The 17,448-nt window shown below is 48.7% G+C and overlaps 1 protein-coding gene across 1 annotated transcript in view; it reads right to left on the bottom strand.

The window, feature by feature from the left end:
- Positions 1 to 258: 258 nt before the first annotated feature.
- The window catches only part of LOC123996535 (histone deacetylase complex subunit SAP130-like), a 109,420-nt gene continuing 92,230 nt past the window's right edge, over positions 259 to 17,448 (bottom strand). Inside the window, exons 22-23 of the mRNA XM_046299942.1 lie at positions 9,554 to 9,667; positions 259 to 443 (exon numbers count right to left, since the gene is read on the bottom strand). Of these exons, the coding sequence (XP_046155898.1) occupies positions 285 to 443; positions 9,554 to 9,667 (273 nt within the window). The 3' untranslated portion in view covers positions 259 to 284. The remainder of the gene's footprint in view (positions 444 to 9,553; positions 9,668 to 17,448) is intronic.

The raw sequence follows: 17,448 nt of genomic DNA on the forward strand, positions 1-17,448 counted from the left end.
AGGGTGTGGGGTGAGTAGCTGTCATAGTACCAACAGTTCCACCTCTAGCTCCCAGCAGCTCTTCCCACCCTGTCCTCCCGTTCGGGCAGGGCAGAGGTGGGTCGTGTTCATTAGGCACGTAAGCAGCAACAACAACGAAAAACACACAAAACAGGGAGGGACTACCCCCTTGACTTATCCACTGAGAAACGTTTACATTTTCTTCTTCAGTTGCAAAAAGGTTTTAAAACACATCGCATGCTGTAACAGTTCCATGACCTGGGTGACGGAACAGGAAGTCCAGGCTAGGCCCGATCCTTACGTTTCAGTTTGTTAGACTTTTTGACAGCTCCGTTCTGGTTGAGCAGCTTCAGGACCTTGTCTTTGTGGTCCAGAACCTTCATCATAGTGTCCCGGGCCTCTGTAACCTGGTCCATCACTAGCTTACAACGCTGTATGTTACCCTGCACACAGAACCAACATTTAGTTAGACCTACATGACAACACTGTAGTCAGTATCACAAGTATCACACTATTGAGTATAAAAACAAATCGATGCAGTGAAATCGTCTGGACTCCCCACCCCCAACTGTGAATGAGACCAAATAAACTTGTGACTTTTGTGTAACATGTGAGCAAAAGGATAAATAAATGTCATCAAGTGCTCAACCGATCAATCAATCGCTTAATCAATCAATCCACCTACCTGTATGAGTTAACCTATAATGATGATGTGGTTAAGAAAGAGTGTTTTAAATACTGATGCTAACCTTTCTGGTTAGAACCTTTTTCGGCAAAACAGATCTTCCAAAGGTGGTGGAGTAGCAAATCTTTACCTTCAGTGCTCGGTTGTCTCCACCAAGTCGGTCCCCAAATAATTTGATTTGTTGGTTTTAAGCATTAAACTTTCAAATAGCTCTTTGTTGACTGTTGTTGCGTGCTATTATCCTCCATCAGCACCAGCCTGTACCCTACCTGCCCTAAGCTCTCTCCTGGCCCCTTACACTAAGTCTGAATTTGTCCTGCTAGGTGACCTAAACTGGGACATACTTAAACCACCTGACCAAGTCCTAAAGCAATGGGACTCCCTAAATCTTTCTCAGATTATTACCAATCCCACAAGGTATGACTCCAAACACCCAGAAAAGGCTAAACCCCCTTGTTGTTATCCTCACAAATAATCCTGATAGGTATCAGAGGCTAAGTCCTTCATGACCTGGCCTCTGTAAATTGGTATAGAATAAGCTTGATCCTTGTCGAAGACGCTTGGACCTTTTATTTTGATTGGTAACAAACACACCCCCATAAAGAAAATCATCATTTTTCCACCTCAAGAATTGCATTTGGCGAAAGGCTCAGGACACGCACACTCAGGCTGACTGGTTCTCGTTTAGGCAAATGAGAAATAAGTTCACTCAGGCTATCCGGAAGGCCAACGTTAGTTACATTCTCTCTCTGTGGGTCTCATCTCAAGAAGTTCTGGAAAACAGTTAAAGACCTGGAGAATAAACCCTCCTCCTCACAGCTGCCCATGTCCCTTAAAGTTGATGATGTGGTTGTTACTGACAAGCAGCACATGTCCCTTAATGTTGATGATGTGGTTGTTACTGACAAGGACCACATGTCCCTTAATGATGATGATGTGGTTGTTACTGACAAGGACCACATGTCCCTTAATGATGGTGTGGTTGTTACTGACAAGGAGCCCATGTCCCTTAATGATGATGATGTGGTTGTTACTGACAAGGAGCCCATGTCCCTTAATGATGATGATGTGGTTGTTACTGACAAGGAGCCCATGTCCCTTAATGATGATGATGTGGTTGTTACTGACAAGGAGCCCATGTCCCTTAATGATGATGATGATGTGGTTGTTACTGACAAGGAGCCCATGTCCCTTAATGATGATGATGTGGTTGTTACTGACAAGGAGCCCATGTCCCTTAATGTTGATGATGTGGTTGTTACTGACAAGGAGCACATCGCTGAGCTCTTTAAATCACCACTTCATTAAGTCAGTATTCCTATTTGACTCAGCCACGCCTCCTTGCCATTTCCTCATCTCCCACCCTTTCTAATGTGACTATCCCAGATGCTGTCATGTTTTGTCATTTATTATCTTGTCTTGTCCCTGTGCTTCCTTCTATTCGTTTCCCTCTGCTGGTCTTATTAGGTTCTTTCCCTCTTTCTATCCCTCTCTCTCCCCCTCCCTCTCTCACTCTCCCGCTCTCTCTTCTCTCTATCGTTCCGTTCCTGCTCCCAGCTGTTCCTATTCCCCTAATCAATCATTTAGTCTTCCCACACCTGTTCCCGATCCTTTTCCCTGATTAGAGTCCCTATTTCTCTCCTTGTTATTCGTTTCTGCCCTGTCGGTTCCTTGTCTAGAATTCACCGTGCTGTGTTTGTGTATCGCCCTGTCGTGTCGTGTTTTCCTCAGATGCTGCGTGGTGAGCAGGTGTCTGAGTCTGTCTGGTTCAAGTGCCTTCCCGAGGCAACCTGCTGTTCACCTGCTGTTCAAGATCGAGTCTCCAGTTTGTCCTCGTCATTTCGAGTGAAAGTTGTGTTTTTTGATTGTATTTACTTTACTGGATTAAAGACTCTGTTTCGCCAAGTCGCTTTTGGGTCCTCTTTCACCTGCATGACAGAAGGAACCGACCAAGGAATGGACCCAGCGACTTCAGACGCTCGTTACACTGCCGTCGAGATCCAGGAGTCATGCTCGGCAGACACGAGCAGGAATTGTCTGCTGCTCGCCATGCCGTGGAGAACCTGGCCGCTCAGGTTTCCGACCTCTCTGGACAGTTCCAGAGTCTACGTCTCGTGCCACCTGTTACTTCCTGGCCTGCCGAGCCTCCAGAACCTAGGGTTAATAACCCACCTTGCTACTCCGGGCAGCCCACTGAGTGCCGCTCCTTTCTCACGCAGTGTGAGATTGTGTTCTCTCTCCAACCCAACACATACTCTAGAGAGAGAGCTCGGGTTGCTTACGTCATTTCACTCCTTACTGGCCGGGCTCGAGAATGGGGCACAGCTATCTGGGAGGCAAGGGCTGATTGCTCTAACAAGTTCCAGAACTTTAAAGAGGAGATGATTCGGGTTTTTGACCGTTCAGTTTTTGGTAGGGAGGCTTCTAGGGCCCTGGCTTCCTTATGCCAAGGTGAACGGTCCATAACGGATTATTCTATTGAGTTTCGCACTCTTGCTGCCTCTAGTGAGTGGAACGAGCCGGCGCTGCTCGCTCGTTTTCTGGAGGGACTCCACGCAGTGGTTAAGGATGAGATTCTCTCCCGGGAGGTTCCTTCAGATGTGGACTCTTTGATTGCTCTCGCCATCCGCATAGAACGACGGGTAGATCTTCGTCACCGGGCTCGTGGAAGAGAGCTCGCATCAACGGTGTTTCCCTGCTCCGCATCGCAACCATCTCCCTCCTCTGGCTCAGAGACTGAGCCCATGCAGCTGGGAGGGATTCGCATCTCGACTAAGGAGAGGGAACGGAGGATCACCAACCGCCTGTGCCTCTATTGCGGAGTTGCTGGACATTTTGTTAATTCATGTCCAGTAAAAGCCAGAGCTCATCTGTAAGCGGAGGGCTACAGGTGAGCGCAACTACTCAAGTCTCTCCATCAAAATCCTGTACTACTTTGTCGGTCCATCTACGCTGGACCGGTTCGGGTGCTACATGTAGTGCCTTGATAGACTCTGGGGCTGAGGGTTGTTTCATGGACGAAGCATGGGTTCGGAAACATGACATTCCTTTCAGAGAGTTAGAGAAGCCTACGCCCATGTTCGCCTTAGATGGTAGTCATCTTCCCAGTATCAGATTTGAGACACTACCTTTAACCCTCACAGTATCTGGTAACCACAGTGAGACTATTTCTTTTTTGATTTTCCGTTCACCGTTTACACCTGTTGTTTTGGGTCATCCCTGGCTAGTATGTCATAATCCTTCTATTAATTGGTCTAGTAATTCTATCCTATCCTGGAACGTTTCTTGTCATGTGAAGTGTTTAATGTCTGCCATCCCTCCCGTTTCTTCTGTCCCTACTTCTCAGGAGGAACCTGGCGATTTGACAGGAGTGCCGGAGGAATATCATGATCTGCGCACGGTCTTCAGTCGGTCCCGAGCCAACTCCCTCCTCACCGGTCGTATGATTGTAGTATTGATCTCCTTCCGGGGACCACTCCTCCTCGGGGTAGACTATACTCTCTGTCGGCTCCCGAACGTAAGGCTCTCGAGGATTATTTGTCTGTGTCTCTTGACGCCGGTACCATAGTGCCTTCTTCCTCTCCGGCCGGGGCGGGGTTCTTTTTTGTTAAGAAGAAGGACGGTACTCTGCGCCCCTGCGTGGATTATCGAGGGCTGAATGACATAACGGTTAAGAATCGTTATCCGCTTCCCCTTATGTCATCAGCCTTCGAGATTCTGCAGGGAGCCAGGTGCTTTACTAAGTTGGACCTTCGTAACGCTTACCATCTCGTGCGCATCAGAGAGGGGGACGAGTGGAAAACGGCGTTTAACACTCCGTTAGGGCATTTTGAGTACCGGGTTCTGCCGTTCGGTCTCGCCAATGCGCCAGCTGTTTTTCAGGCATTAGTTAATGATGTTCTGAGAGACATGCTGAACATCTTTGTTTTTGTCTATCTTGACGATATCCTGATTTTTTCTCCGTCACTCGAGATTCATGTTCAGCACGTTCGACGTGTTCTACAGCGCCTTTTAGAGAATTGTCTCTACGTAAAGGCTGAGAAGTGCTCTTTTCATGTCTCCTCCGTTACTTTTCTCGGTTCCGTTATTTCCGCTGAAGGCATTCAGATGGATTCCGCTAAGGTCCAAGCTGTCAGTGATTGGCCCGTTCCAAGGTCACGTGTCGAGTTGCAGCGCTTTTAGGTTTCGCTAATTTCTATCGGCGTTTCATTCGTAATTTCGGTCAAGTTGCTGCCCCTCTCACAGCTCTTACTTCTGTCAAGACGTGTTTTAAGTGGTCCGGTTCCGCCCAGGGAGCTTTTGATCTTCTAAAAGAACGTTTTACGTCCGCTCCTATCCTCGTTACTCCTGACGTCACTAGACAATTCATTGTCGAGGTTGACGCTTCAGAGGTAGGCGTGGGAGCCATTCTATCCCAGCGCTTCCAGTCTGACGATAAGGTTCATCCTTGCGCTTATTTTCTCATCGCCTGTCGCCATCTGAGCGCAACTATGATGTGGGTAACCGTGAACTGCTCGCCATCCGCTTAGCCCTAGGCGAATGGCGACAGTGGTTGGAGGGGGCGACCGTTCCTTTTGTCGTTTGGACAGACCATAAGAACCTTGAGTACATCCGTTCTGCCAAACGACTTAATGCCCGTCAAGCTCGTTGGGCGTTGTTTTTCGCTCGTTTCGAGTTTGTGATTTCTTACCGTCCGGGTAGCAAGAACACCAAGCCTGATGCCTTATCCCGTCTGTTTAGTTCTTCTGTGGCTTCTACTGATCCCGAGGGGATTCTTCCTTATGGGCGTGTTGTCGGGTTAACAGTCTGGGGAATTGAAAGACAGGTTAAGCAAGCACTCACGCACACTGCGTCGCCGCGCGCTTGTCCTAGTAACCTCCTTTTCGTTCCTGTTTCCACTCGTCTGGCTGTTCTTCAGTGGGCTCACTCTGCCAAGTTAGCTGGTCATCCCGGTGTTCGAGGCACTCTTGCGTCTATTCGCCAGCGCTTTTGGTGGCCGACTCAGGAGCGTGACACGCGCCGTTTCGTGGCTGCTTGTTCGGACTGCGCGCAGACTAAGTCGGGTAACTCTCCTCCTGCCGGTCGTCTCAGACCGCTCCCCATTCCTTCTCGACCATGGTCTCACATCGCCCTAGACTTCATTACCGGTCTGCCTTTGTCTGCGGGGAAGACTGTGATTCTTACGGTTGTCGATAGGTTCTCTAAGGCGGCACATTTCATTCCCCTCGCTAAACTTCCTTCCGCTAAGGAGACGGCACAAATCATTATCGAGAATGTATTCAGAATTCATGGCCTCCCGTTAGACGCCGTTTCAGACAGAGGCCCGCAATTCACGTCACAGTTTTGGAGGGAGTTCTGTCGTTTGATTGGTGCGTCCGTCAGTCTCTCTTCCGGGTTTCATCCCCAGTCTAACGGTCAAGCAGAGAGGGCCAATCAGACGATTGGTCGCATACTACGCAGCCTTTCTTTCAGAAACCCTGCGTCTTGGGCAGAACAGCTCCCTTGGGCAGAATACGCTCACAATTCGCTTCCTTCGTCTGCTACCGGGTTATCTCCGTTTCAGAGTAGTCTGGGTTACCAGCCTCCTCTGTTCTCATCCCAGCTTGCCGAGTCCAGCGTTCCCTCCGCTCAAGCGTTTGTCCAACGTTGTGAGCGCACCTGGAGGAGGGTGAGGTCTGCACTTTGCCGTTACAGGGCACAGACTGTGAGAGCCGCCAATAAACGCAGGATTAAGAGTCCAAGGTATTGTTGCGGCCAGAGAGTGTGGCTTTCCACTCGCAACCTTCCTCTTACGACAGCTTCTCGTAAGTTGACTCCGCGGTTCATTGGTCCGTTCCGTGTCTCCCAGGTCGTCAATCCTGTCGCTGTGCGACTGCTTCTTCCGCGACATCTTCGTCGCGTCCATCCTGTCTTCCATGTCTCCTGTGTCAAGCCCTTTCTTCGCACTCCCGTTCGTCTTCCCTCCCCCCTCCCGTCCTTGTCGAGAGAGCGCACCTATTTACAAGGTACATAAGATCATGGACATGCGTTCTCGGGGACGGGGTCACCAATACTTAGTGGATTGGGAGGGTTACGGTCCTGAGGAGAGGAGTTGGGTTCCGTCTCGGGACGTGCTGGACCGTTCACTCATTGATGATTTCCTCCGTTGCCGCCAGGATTCCTCCTCGAGTGCGCCAGGAGGCGCTCGGTGAGTGGGGGTACTGTCATGTTTTGTCATTTATTATCTTGTCTTGTCCCTGTGCTTCCTTCTATTCGTTTCCCTCTGCTGGTCTTATTAGGTTCTTTCCCTCTTTCTATCCCTCTCTCTCCCCCTCCCTCTCTCACTCTCCCGCTCTCTCTTCTCTCTATCGTTCCGTTCCTGCTCCCAGCTGTTCCTATTCCCCTAATCAATCATTTAGTCTTCCCACACCTGTTCCCGATCCTTTTCCCTGATTAGAGTCCCTATTTCTCTCCTTGTTATTCGTTTCTGCCCTGTCGGTTCCTTGTCTAGAATTCACCGTGCTGTGTTTGTGTATCGCCCTGTCGTGTCGTGTTTTCCTCAGATGCTGCGTGGTGAGCAGGTGTCTGAGTCTGTCTGGTTCAAGTGCCTTCCCGAGGCAACCTGCTGTTCACCTGCTGTTCAAGATCGAGTCTCCAGTTTGTCCTCGTCATTTCGAGTGAAAGTTGTGTTTTTTGATTGTATTTACTTTACTGGATTAAAGACTCTGTTTTCGCCAAGTCGCTTTTGGGTCCTCTTTCACCTGCATGACAGATGCTATCCCAGAACTTTTGAGATATTTTGTAGCGACGTTGCGTAAATTGGAAGCTGTGTTTTTCTGGATCAAACGCGCCAAATAAATTGACATTTTGGATAAATATCGACAGAATTAACCGAACAAAAGGACCATTTGTGATGTTTATGGGACATATTGGAATGCCAACAGAAGAAGCTCGTCAAAGGTAAGGCATGATTTATATTTTATTTCTGCGTTTTGTGTCGCACCTGCAGAGTTGAAATATGCTACTCTCTCATTGTTTACTGCTGTGCTATCATCAGATTATAGCATCTTACGCTTTCGCCCGAAAAGCCTTTTTGACATCTGACATGTTGGCTGGATTCACAACGAGTGTAGCTTTAATTTGCTATCTTGCATGTGTAATTTAATGAAAGGTAGATTTTTATAGAAATGTATTTGAATTTGGCGCTCTGCATTTTCCCTGGCTACTGGCCATGTGGGACGCAAGCGTCCCGCCTACCCGAGAGAGGTTAAAAGAGAAAATCAAGCTGATCCTAACTGTTATAGGCCAATTTCTATTTTGCTTTGTTTATCAAAAGTGATGGAAAAACTTGTAAATAATCAACTGACTGGTTTTCTTGATGTCTATAGTATTCTCTCTGGTATGCAATCTGGTTTCCTCTCAGGTTATCGCAGTGTCCCTGCAACCTTAAAAAGGTCCTCAATGATGTCACCATTGCCCTTGATGCTGCTATTTTTATTGACTTGGCCAAAGCTTTTGATACGGTAGACCATTCCATTCTTGTGGGCCGGCTAAGGAGTATTGGTATCTCTGAGGGGTCTTTGGCCTGGTTTGCTAACTACCTCTCTCAAAGAGTGCAGTGTATAAAGTCAGAACATCTGCTGTTTCAGCCATTGCCTGTCACCAAGGGAGTACCCCAAGACTCGATCCTAAGTCCCACACTCTCCTCAATTTACATCAACAACATAGCTCAGGCAGTAGGAAGCTCTCTCATCCATTTATATGCAGATGATACAGTCTTATACTCGGCTGGCCCTTCCCCGGATTTAAACTTTGTACAACAAGCTTTCTCTGCCCTTAACCTTGTTCTGAACACCTCCAAAACAAAGATCATGTGGTTTGGTAAGAAGAATGCCCCTCTTCCCACAGGTGTGATTACCACCTCTGAGGGTTTAGATCTTGTGGTAGTCACCTCATACAAGTACTTGGGAGTATGGCTAGACAGTACACTGTCCTTCTCTCAGCACATATCAAAGCTGCAGGCTAAGGTTAAATCTAGACATGGTTTCCTTTATCGTAATCGCTCCTCCTTCACCCCAGATGCCAAACTAAACCTGATTCAGATGACCATCCTACCCATGCTAGATTACGGAGAAGTAATTTATAGATCGGCAGGGAAGTGTGCTCTCATTCGGCCATCAGATTGGCCACCAATGCTCCTTATAAGATGCATCACTGCACTCTATACTCCTCTGTAAACTGGTCATCTCTGTATACCCGTCACGAGACCCACTGGTTGATGCTCATTTATAAAACCCTCTTAGGCCTCACTCCCCCCTATCTGAGATATCTACTGCAGCCCTCATCCTCCACATACAACACCCGTTCTGCCAAACACATTCTGTTAAAGGTCCCCAAAGCACACACATCCCTGGGTCTCTCCTCTTTTCAGTTCACTGCAGCTAGTCACTGGAACAATCTGCAACAATCATTCAAACTGGACAGTTTTATCTCCAGCTCTTCATTCAAAGACTCAATCATGGACACTCTTACTGACAGTTGTGGCTGCTTTGTGTGATGTATTGTTCTCTCTACCTTCTTGCCCTTTGTGCTGTTGTCTGTGCCCAATAATGTTCGTACCATGCTGTGTTGCTACCATGCTGTGTTGCCATGTGTTGCTGCCTTGCTATGTTGTTGTCTTAGGTCTCTCTTTATGTAGTGTTGTCTCTCTTGTCACGATGTGTTTTGACCTTCATTTTTATTTTTTAATTCAAGCTCTCGTCCCCGCAAGACGCCCTTTGCCTTTTGATAGGCCATCATTGTAAATAAGAATTTGTTCTTGACTAAATAAAGTTTAAATAAAAAATAAATTAAAATGTTGTACATGTACTGTTTACTGTCCCCACAAACCTGTATGAGTTCGTTAATGCGGTGCAGCTCGTCGTCGACCCCGGCCCTCTTCTTAGGGATTAGCCCCTCCTGAAGGGAAGTCAGTCTGCTATACACATCATGCTCCAGGTTCGACTAGGGGTCAGAGGTTAGAGGTCAGAGATCAGCCTGGAGGGATGTCAGTCTCCTATATATACATGTAAATGAATTACTTAAAAATCATACAATGTGATTTTCTGGATTTTTGTTTTAGATTCCGTCTCTCACAGTTGAAGTGTACCTATGATAACAATTACAGACCTCTACATGCTGTAGGAAAACCTGCAAAATCGGCAGTGTATCAAATACTTGTTCTACCCACTATATATATATATATATAGTGGGTAGAACAATTATTTGATACATGCCGATTTTGCAGGTTTTCCCTTACAAAGCATGTAGAGGTCTGTAATATATATATATATATATATATATATATATATATATATATATATATATATATACACACACACACACACACACTGAACAAAAATATAAACGCAACATGTAAAGTGTTGGTCCCATGTTTCATGAGTCAAATTTTTTTTTCCAGAAATGTTCCGTTCGCACTAAAAGCTCATCTCTCTAAAATGTGGTGCACACATTTGTTTGCATCCCTGTTAGTGAACATTTCTCCTTTGGCGAGACAATCCATCCACCTGACAGGTGTTCCATATCAAGAAGCTGATTAAACAGCATGATCATTACACAGGTGCACCTTGTGCTGGGAACAATAAAAGGCCACTTTAAAATGTGCAGTTTTGTCACATAACACAATGCTACAGAAGTCTCAAGTTTTGAGGGAGCGTGCAATTGGCATGCTGACTGCAGGAATGTCCAAAAAAAGATGTTGCCAGAGAATTTAATGTTCATTTCGCTACCATAAACTGCCTACGTCGTTTTAGAGAATTTGGCAGAAGGTCCAACCGGCCTCACAACCGCAGACCACGTGTACGGCGTTGTGTGGGACAGTTTGCTGATGTCAGCGTTGTGAACAGAGGGCCCCATGGTGGAGGTGGGGTTATGGTATGGACAGAGGGCCCCATGGTGGAGGTGGGGTTATGGTATGGACAGAGGGCCCCATGGTGGAGGTGGGGTTATGGTATGGACAGAGGGCCCCATGGTGGAGGTGGGGTTATGGTATGGACAGGCATAAGCTACAGACAAACAAATACAATTGCATCAACGGCAATTTAAATGCACAGAATTATTTTTTATTTAACATATATTTATCCAGGCAAGTCAGTTAAGAACAAATTCGTATTTTCAATGACGGCCTGGGAACAGTGGGTTAACTGACTTGTTCAGGGGCAGAACGACAGATTTTTACCTTGTCAGCTCGGGATTTGAGCATGCAACCTTTCAGTTATTGGCCCATCGCTCTAACCACTAGGCTACCTGCTGCCCCATGATACACTGTGACAAGATCCTGAGGCAGAGATGCCTATCTGTATTCCCAGTCACGTGAAATCCATAGATGAGGACCAGATTAATTTATTTAAAAAATATATATTTTATCGTATAAACTGTCACTCAAATCTTTGAAATTGTTGCATACATCATGCTCCAGGTTCGACTAGGGGTCAGAGGTTACAGATCGACCTGGAGGGACGTCAGTATGCTATATACATCATGCTCCAGGTTCGACTAGGGGTCAGAGGTTACAGATCGGCCTGGAGGGACGTCAGTATGCTATATACATCATGCTCCAGGTTCGACTAGGGGTCAGAGGTTACAGATCGGCCTGGGGGGACGTCAGTATGCTATATACATCATGCTCCAGGTTCGACTAGGGGTCAGAGGTTACAGATCGGCCTGGGGGGACGTCAGTATGCTATATACATCATGCTCCAGGTGCGACTAGGGGTCAGAGGTTACAGATCGGCCTGGAGGGACGTCAGTATGCTATATACATCATGCTCCAGGTTCGACTAGGGGTCAGAGGTTACAGATCGGCCTGGAGGGACGTCAGTATGCTATATACATCATGCTCCAGGTTCGACTAGGGGTCAGAGGTTACAGATCGACCTGGAGGGACGTCAGTATGCTATATACATCATGCTCCAGGTTCGACTAGGGGTCAGAGGTTACAGATCGGCCTGGAGGGACGTCGGTATGCTATATACATCATGCTCCAGGTTCGACTAGGGGTCAGAGGTTACAGATCGGCCTGGAGGGACGTCAGTATGCTATATACATCATGCTCCAGGTTCGACTAGGGGTCAGAGGTTACAGATCGGCCTGGAGGGACGTCAGTATGCTATATACATCATGCTCCAGGTTCGACTAGGGGTCAGAGGTTACAGATCGGCCTGGAGGGACGTCAGTATGCTATATACATCATGCTCCAGGTTCGACTAGGGGTCAGAGGTTACAGATCGGCCTGGAGGGACGTCAGTATGCTATATACATCATGCTCCAGGTTCGACTAGGGGTCAGAGGTTACAGATCGGCCTGGAGGGACGTCAGTATGCTATATACATCATGCTCCAGGTTCGACTAGGGGTCAGAGGTTACAGATCGGCCTGGAGGGACGTCGGTATGCTATATACATCATGCTCCAGGTTCGACTAGGGGTCAGAGGTTACAGATCGGCCTGGAGGGACGTCGGTATGCTATATACATCATGCTCCAGGTTCGACTAGGGGTCAGAGGTTACAGATCGGCCTGGAGGGACGTCAGTATGCTATATACATCATGCTCCAGGTTCGACTAGGGGTCAGAGGTTACAGATCGGCCTGGAGGGACGTCGGTATGCTATATACATCATGCTCCAGTTTCGACTAGGGGTCAGAGGTTACAGATCGACCTGGAGGGATGCCAGTATGCTATATACATCATGCTCCAGGTTCGACTAGGGGTCAGAGGTTACAGATCGGCCTGGAGGGACGTCAGTATGCTATATACATCATGCTCCAGGTTCGACTAGGGGTCAGAGGTTACAGATCGACCTGGAGGGACGTCAGTATTCTATATACATCATGCTCCAGGTTCGACTAGGGGTCAGAGGTTACAGATCGGCCTGGAGGGACGTCAGTATTCTATATACATCATGCTCCAGGTTCGACTAGGGGTCAGAGGTTACAGATCGGCCTGGAGGGACGTCAGTATGCTATATACATCATGCTCCAGGTTCGACTAGGGGTCAGAGGTTACAGATCGGCCTGGAGGGACGTCAGTATTCTATATACATCATGCTCCAGGTTCGACTAGGGGTCAGAGGTTACAGATCGGCCTGGAGGGACGTCAGTATGCTATATACATCATGCTCCAGGTTCGACTAGGGGTCAGAGGTTACAGATCGGCCTGGAGGGACGTCAGTATGCTATATACATCATGCTCCAGGTTCGACTAGGGGTCAGAGGTTACAGATCGACCTGGAGGGACGTCAGTATGCTATATACATCATGCTCCAGGTTCGACTAGGGGTCAGAGGTTACAGATCGACCTGGAGGGACGTCAGTATGCTATATACATCATGCTCCAGGTTCGACTAGGGGTCAGAGGTTACAGATCGGCCTGGAGGGACGTCAGTATGCTATATACATCATGCTCCAGGTTCGACTAGGGGTCAGAGGTTACAGATCGACCTGGAGGGACGTCTGTATGCTATATACATCATGCTCCAGGTTCGACTAGGGGTCAGAGGTTACAGATCGGCCTGGAGGGACGTCGGTATGCTATATACATCATGCTCCAGGTTCGACTAGGGGTCAGAGGTTACAGATCGGCCTGGAGGGACGTCAGTATGCTATATACATCATGCTCCAGGTTCGACTAGGGGTCAGAGGTTACAGATCGGCCTGGAGGGACGTCAGTATGCTATATACATCATGCTCCAGGTTCGACTAGGGGTCAGAGGTTACAGATCGACCTGGAGGGACGTCAGTATGCTATATACATCATGCTCCAGGTTCGACTAGGGGTCAGAGGTTACAGATCGGCCTGGAGGGACGTCAGTATGCTATATACATCATGCTCCAGGTTCGACTAGGGGTCAGAGGTTACAGATCGGCCTGGAGGGACGTCAGTATGCTATATACATCATGCTCCAGTTTCGACTAGGGGTCAGAGGTTACAGATCGACCTGGAGGGACGTCGGTATGCTATATACATCATGCTCCAGGTTCGACTAGGGGTCAGAGGTTACAGATCGGCCTGGAGGGACGTCAGTATGCTATATACATCATGCTCCAGGTTCGACTAGGGGTCAGAGGTTACAGATCGACCTGGAGGGACGTCAGTATGCTATATACATCATGCTCCAGGTTCAACTAGGGGTCAGAGGTTACAGATCGGCCTGGAGGGACGTCAGTATGCTATATACATCATGCTCCATGTTCGACTAGGGTCAGAGGTTACAGATCGGCCTGGAGGGACGTCAGTATGCTATATACATCATGCTCCAGTTTCGACTAGGGGTCAGATTACAGATCGACCTGGAGGGACGTCAGTATGCTATATACATCATGCTCCAGGTTCGACTAGGGGTCAGAGGTTACAGATCGACCTGAGGGACGTCAGTATGCTATATACATCATGCTCCAGGTTCGACTAGGGGTCAGAGGTTACAGATCGGCCTGGAGGGACGTCAGTATGCTATATACATCATGCTCCAGGTTCGACTAGGGGTCAGAGGTTACAGATCGGCCTGGAGGGACGTCAGTATGCTATATACATCATGCTCCAGTTTCGACTAGGGGTCAGAGGTTACAGATCGACCTGGAGGGACGTCAGTATGCTATATACATCATGCTCCAGGTTCGACTAGGGGTCAGAGGTTACAGATCGACCTGGAGGGACGTCAGTATGCTATATACATCATGCTCCAGGTTCGACTAGGGGTCAGAGGTTACAGATCGGCCTGGAGGGACGTCAGTATGCTATATACATCATGCTCCAGGTTCGACTAGGGGTCAGAGGTTACAGATCGGCCTGGGGGACGTCAGTATGCTATATACATCATGCTCCAGGTTCGACTAGGGGTCAGAGGTTACAGATCGGCCTGGGGGACGTCAGTATGCTATATACATCATGCTCCAGGTTCGACTAGGGGTCAGAGGTTACAGATCGGCCTGGAGGGACGTCAGTATGCTATATACATCATGCTCCAGGTTCGACTAGGGGTCAGAGGTTACAGATCGGCCTGGAGGGACGTCAGTATGCTATATACATCATGCTCCAGGTTCGACTAGGGGTCAGAGGTTACAGATCGACCTGGAGGGACGTCAGTATGCTATATACATCATGCTCCAGGTTCGACTAGGGGTCAGAGGTTACAGATCGGCCTGGAGGGACGTCAGTATGCTATATACATCATGCTCCAGGTTCGACTAGGGGTCAGAGGTTACAGATCGGCCTGGAGGGACCAGTATGCTATATACATCATGCTCCAGGTTCGACTAGGGGTCAGGTTACAGATCGGCCTGGAGGACGTCAGTATGCTATATACATCATGCTCCAGGTTCGACTAGGGGTCAGAGGTTACAGATCGGCCTGGAGGGACGTCAGTATGCTATATACATCATGCTCCAGGTTCGACTAGGGGTCAGAGGTTACAGATCGGCCTGGAGGGACGTCAGTATGCTATATACATCATGCTCCAGGTTCGACTAGGGGTCAGAGGTTACAGATCGGCCTGGAGGGACGTCAGTATGCTATATACATCATGCTCCAGGTTCGACTAGGGGTCAGAGGTTACAGATCGGCCTGGAGGGACGTCGGTATGCTATATACATCATGCTCCAGGTTCGACTAGGGGTCAGAGGTTACAGATCGGCCTGGAGGGACGCCGGTATGCTATATACATCATGCTCCAGGTTCGACTAGGGGTCAGAGGTTACAGATCGGCCTGGAGGGACGTCAGTATGCTATATACATCATGCTCCAGGTTCGACTAGGGGTCAGAGGTTACAGATCGGCCTGGAGGGACGTCAGTATGCTATATACATCATGCTCCAGTTTCGACTAGGGGTCAGAGGTTACAGATCGACCTGGAGGGATGCCAGTATGCTATATACATCATGCTCCAGGTTCGACTAGGGGTCAGAGGTTACAGATCGGCCTGGAGGGACGTCAGTATGCTATATACATCATGCTCCAGGTTCGACTAGGGGTCAGAGGTTCAGATCGACCTGGAGGGACCAGTATTCTATATACATCATGCTCCAGGTTCGACTAGGGGTCAGAGGTTACAGATCGGCCTGGAGGGACGTCAGTATGCTATATACATCATGCTCCAGGTTCGACTAGGGGTCAGAGGTTACAGATCGGCCTGGAGGGACGTCAGTATGCTATATACATCATGCTCCAGGTTCGACTAGGGGTCAGAGGTTACAGATCGGCCTGGAGGGACGTCAGTATTCTATATACATCATGCTCCAGGTTCGACTAGGGGTCAGAGGTTACAGATCGGCCTGGAGGGACGTCAGTATGCTATATACATCATGCTCCAGGTTCGACTAGGGGTCAGAGGTTACAGATCGGCCTGGAGGGACGTCAGTATGCTATATACATCATGCTCCAGGTTCGACTAGGGGTCAGAGGTTACAGATCGACCTGGAGGGACGTCAGTATACTATGCTCCAGGTTACATCATGCTCCAGGTTCGACATGCTCCAGGGGTCAGAGGTTACAGATCGACCTGGAGGGACGTCAGTATGCTATATACATCATGCTCCAGGTTCGACTAGGGGTCAGAGGTTACAGATCGGCCTGGAGGGACGTCAGTATGCTATATACATCATGCTCCAGGTTCGACTAGGGGTCAGAGGTTACAGATCGACCTGGAGGGACGTCAGTATGCTATATACATCATGCTCCAGGTTCGACTAGGGGTCAGAGGTTACAGATCGGCCTGGAGGGACGTCAGTATGCTATATACATCATGCTCCAGGTTCGACTAGGGGTCAGAGGTTACAGATCGACCTGGAGGGACGTCAGTATGCTATATACATCATGCTCCAGGTTCGACTAGGGGTCAGAGGTTACAGATCGACCTGGAGGGACGTCAGTATGCTATATACATCATGCTCCAGGTTCGACTAGGGGTCAGAGGTTACAGATCGGCCTGGAGGGACGTCAGTATGCTATATACATCATGCTCGACCAGGTTTCGACTAGGGGGGTCAGAGGTAGGGGTCAGATCAGGCCTGGAGGGACGTCAGTATGCTATATACATCATGCTCCATGTTCGACTAGGGGTCAGAGGTTACAGATCGGCCTGGAGGGACGTCAGTATGCTATATACATCATGCTCCAGTTTCGACTAGGGGTCAGAGGTTACAGATCGACCTGGAGGGACGTCAGTATGCTATATACATCATGCTCCAGGTTCGACTAGGGGTCAGAGGTTACAGATCGACCTGGAGGGACGTCAGTATGCTATATACATCATGCTCCAGGTTCGACTAGGGGTCAGAGGTTACAGATCGGCCTGGAGGGACGTCAGTATGCTATATACATCATGCTCCAGGTTCGACTAGGGGTCAGAGGTTACAGATCGGCCTGGAGGGACGTCAGTATGCTATATACATCATGCTCCAGTTTCGACTAGGGGTCAGAGGTTACAGATCGACCTGGAGGGACGTCAGTATGCTATATACATCATGCTCCAGGTTCGACTAGGGGTCAGAGGTTACAGATCGACCTGGAGGGACGTCAGTATGCTATATACATCATGCTCCAGGTTCGACTAGGGGTCAGAGGTTACAGATCGGCCTGGAGGGACGTCAGTATGCTATATACATCATGCTCCAGGTTCGACTAGGGGTCAGAGGTTACAGATCGGCCTGGAGGGACGTCAGTATGCTATATACATCATGCTCCAGGTTCGACTAGGGGTCAGAGGTTACAGATCGACCTGGGGGGACGTCAGT

The sequence above is a fragment of the Oncorhynchus gorbuscha genome, linkage group LG15 (genome assembly GCF_021184085.1).
Source record: "Oncorhynchus gorbuscha isolate QuinsamMale2020 ecotype Even-year linkage group LG15, OgorEven_v1.0, whole genome shotgun sequence".
In the NCBI taxonomy this organism is placed as follows: Eukaryota; Metazoa; Chordata; class Actinopteri; order Salmoniformes; family Salmonidae; genus Oncorhynchus; species Oncorhynchus gorbuscha.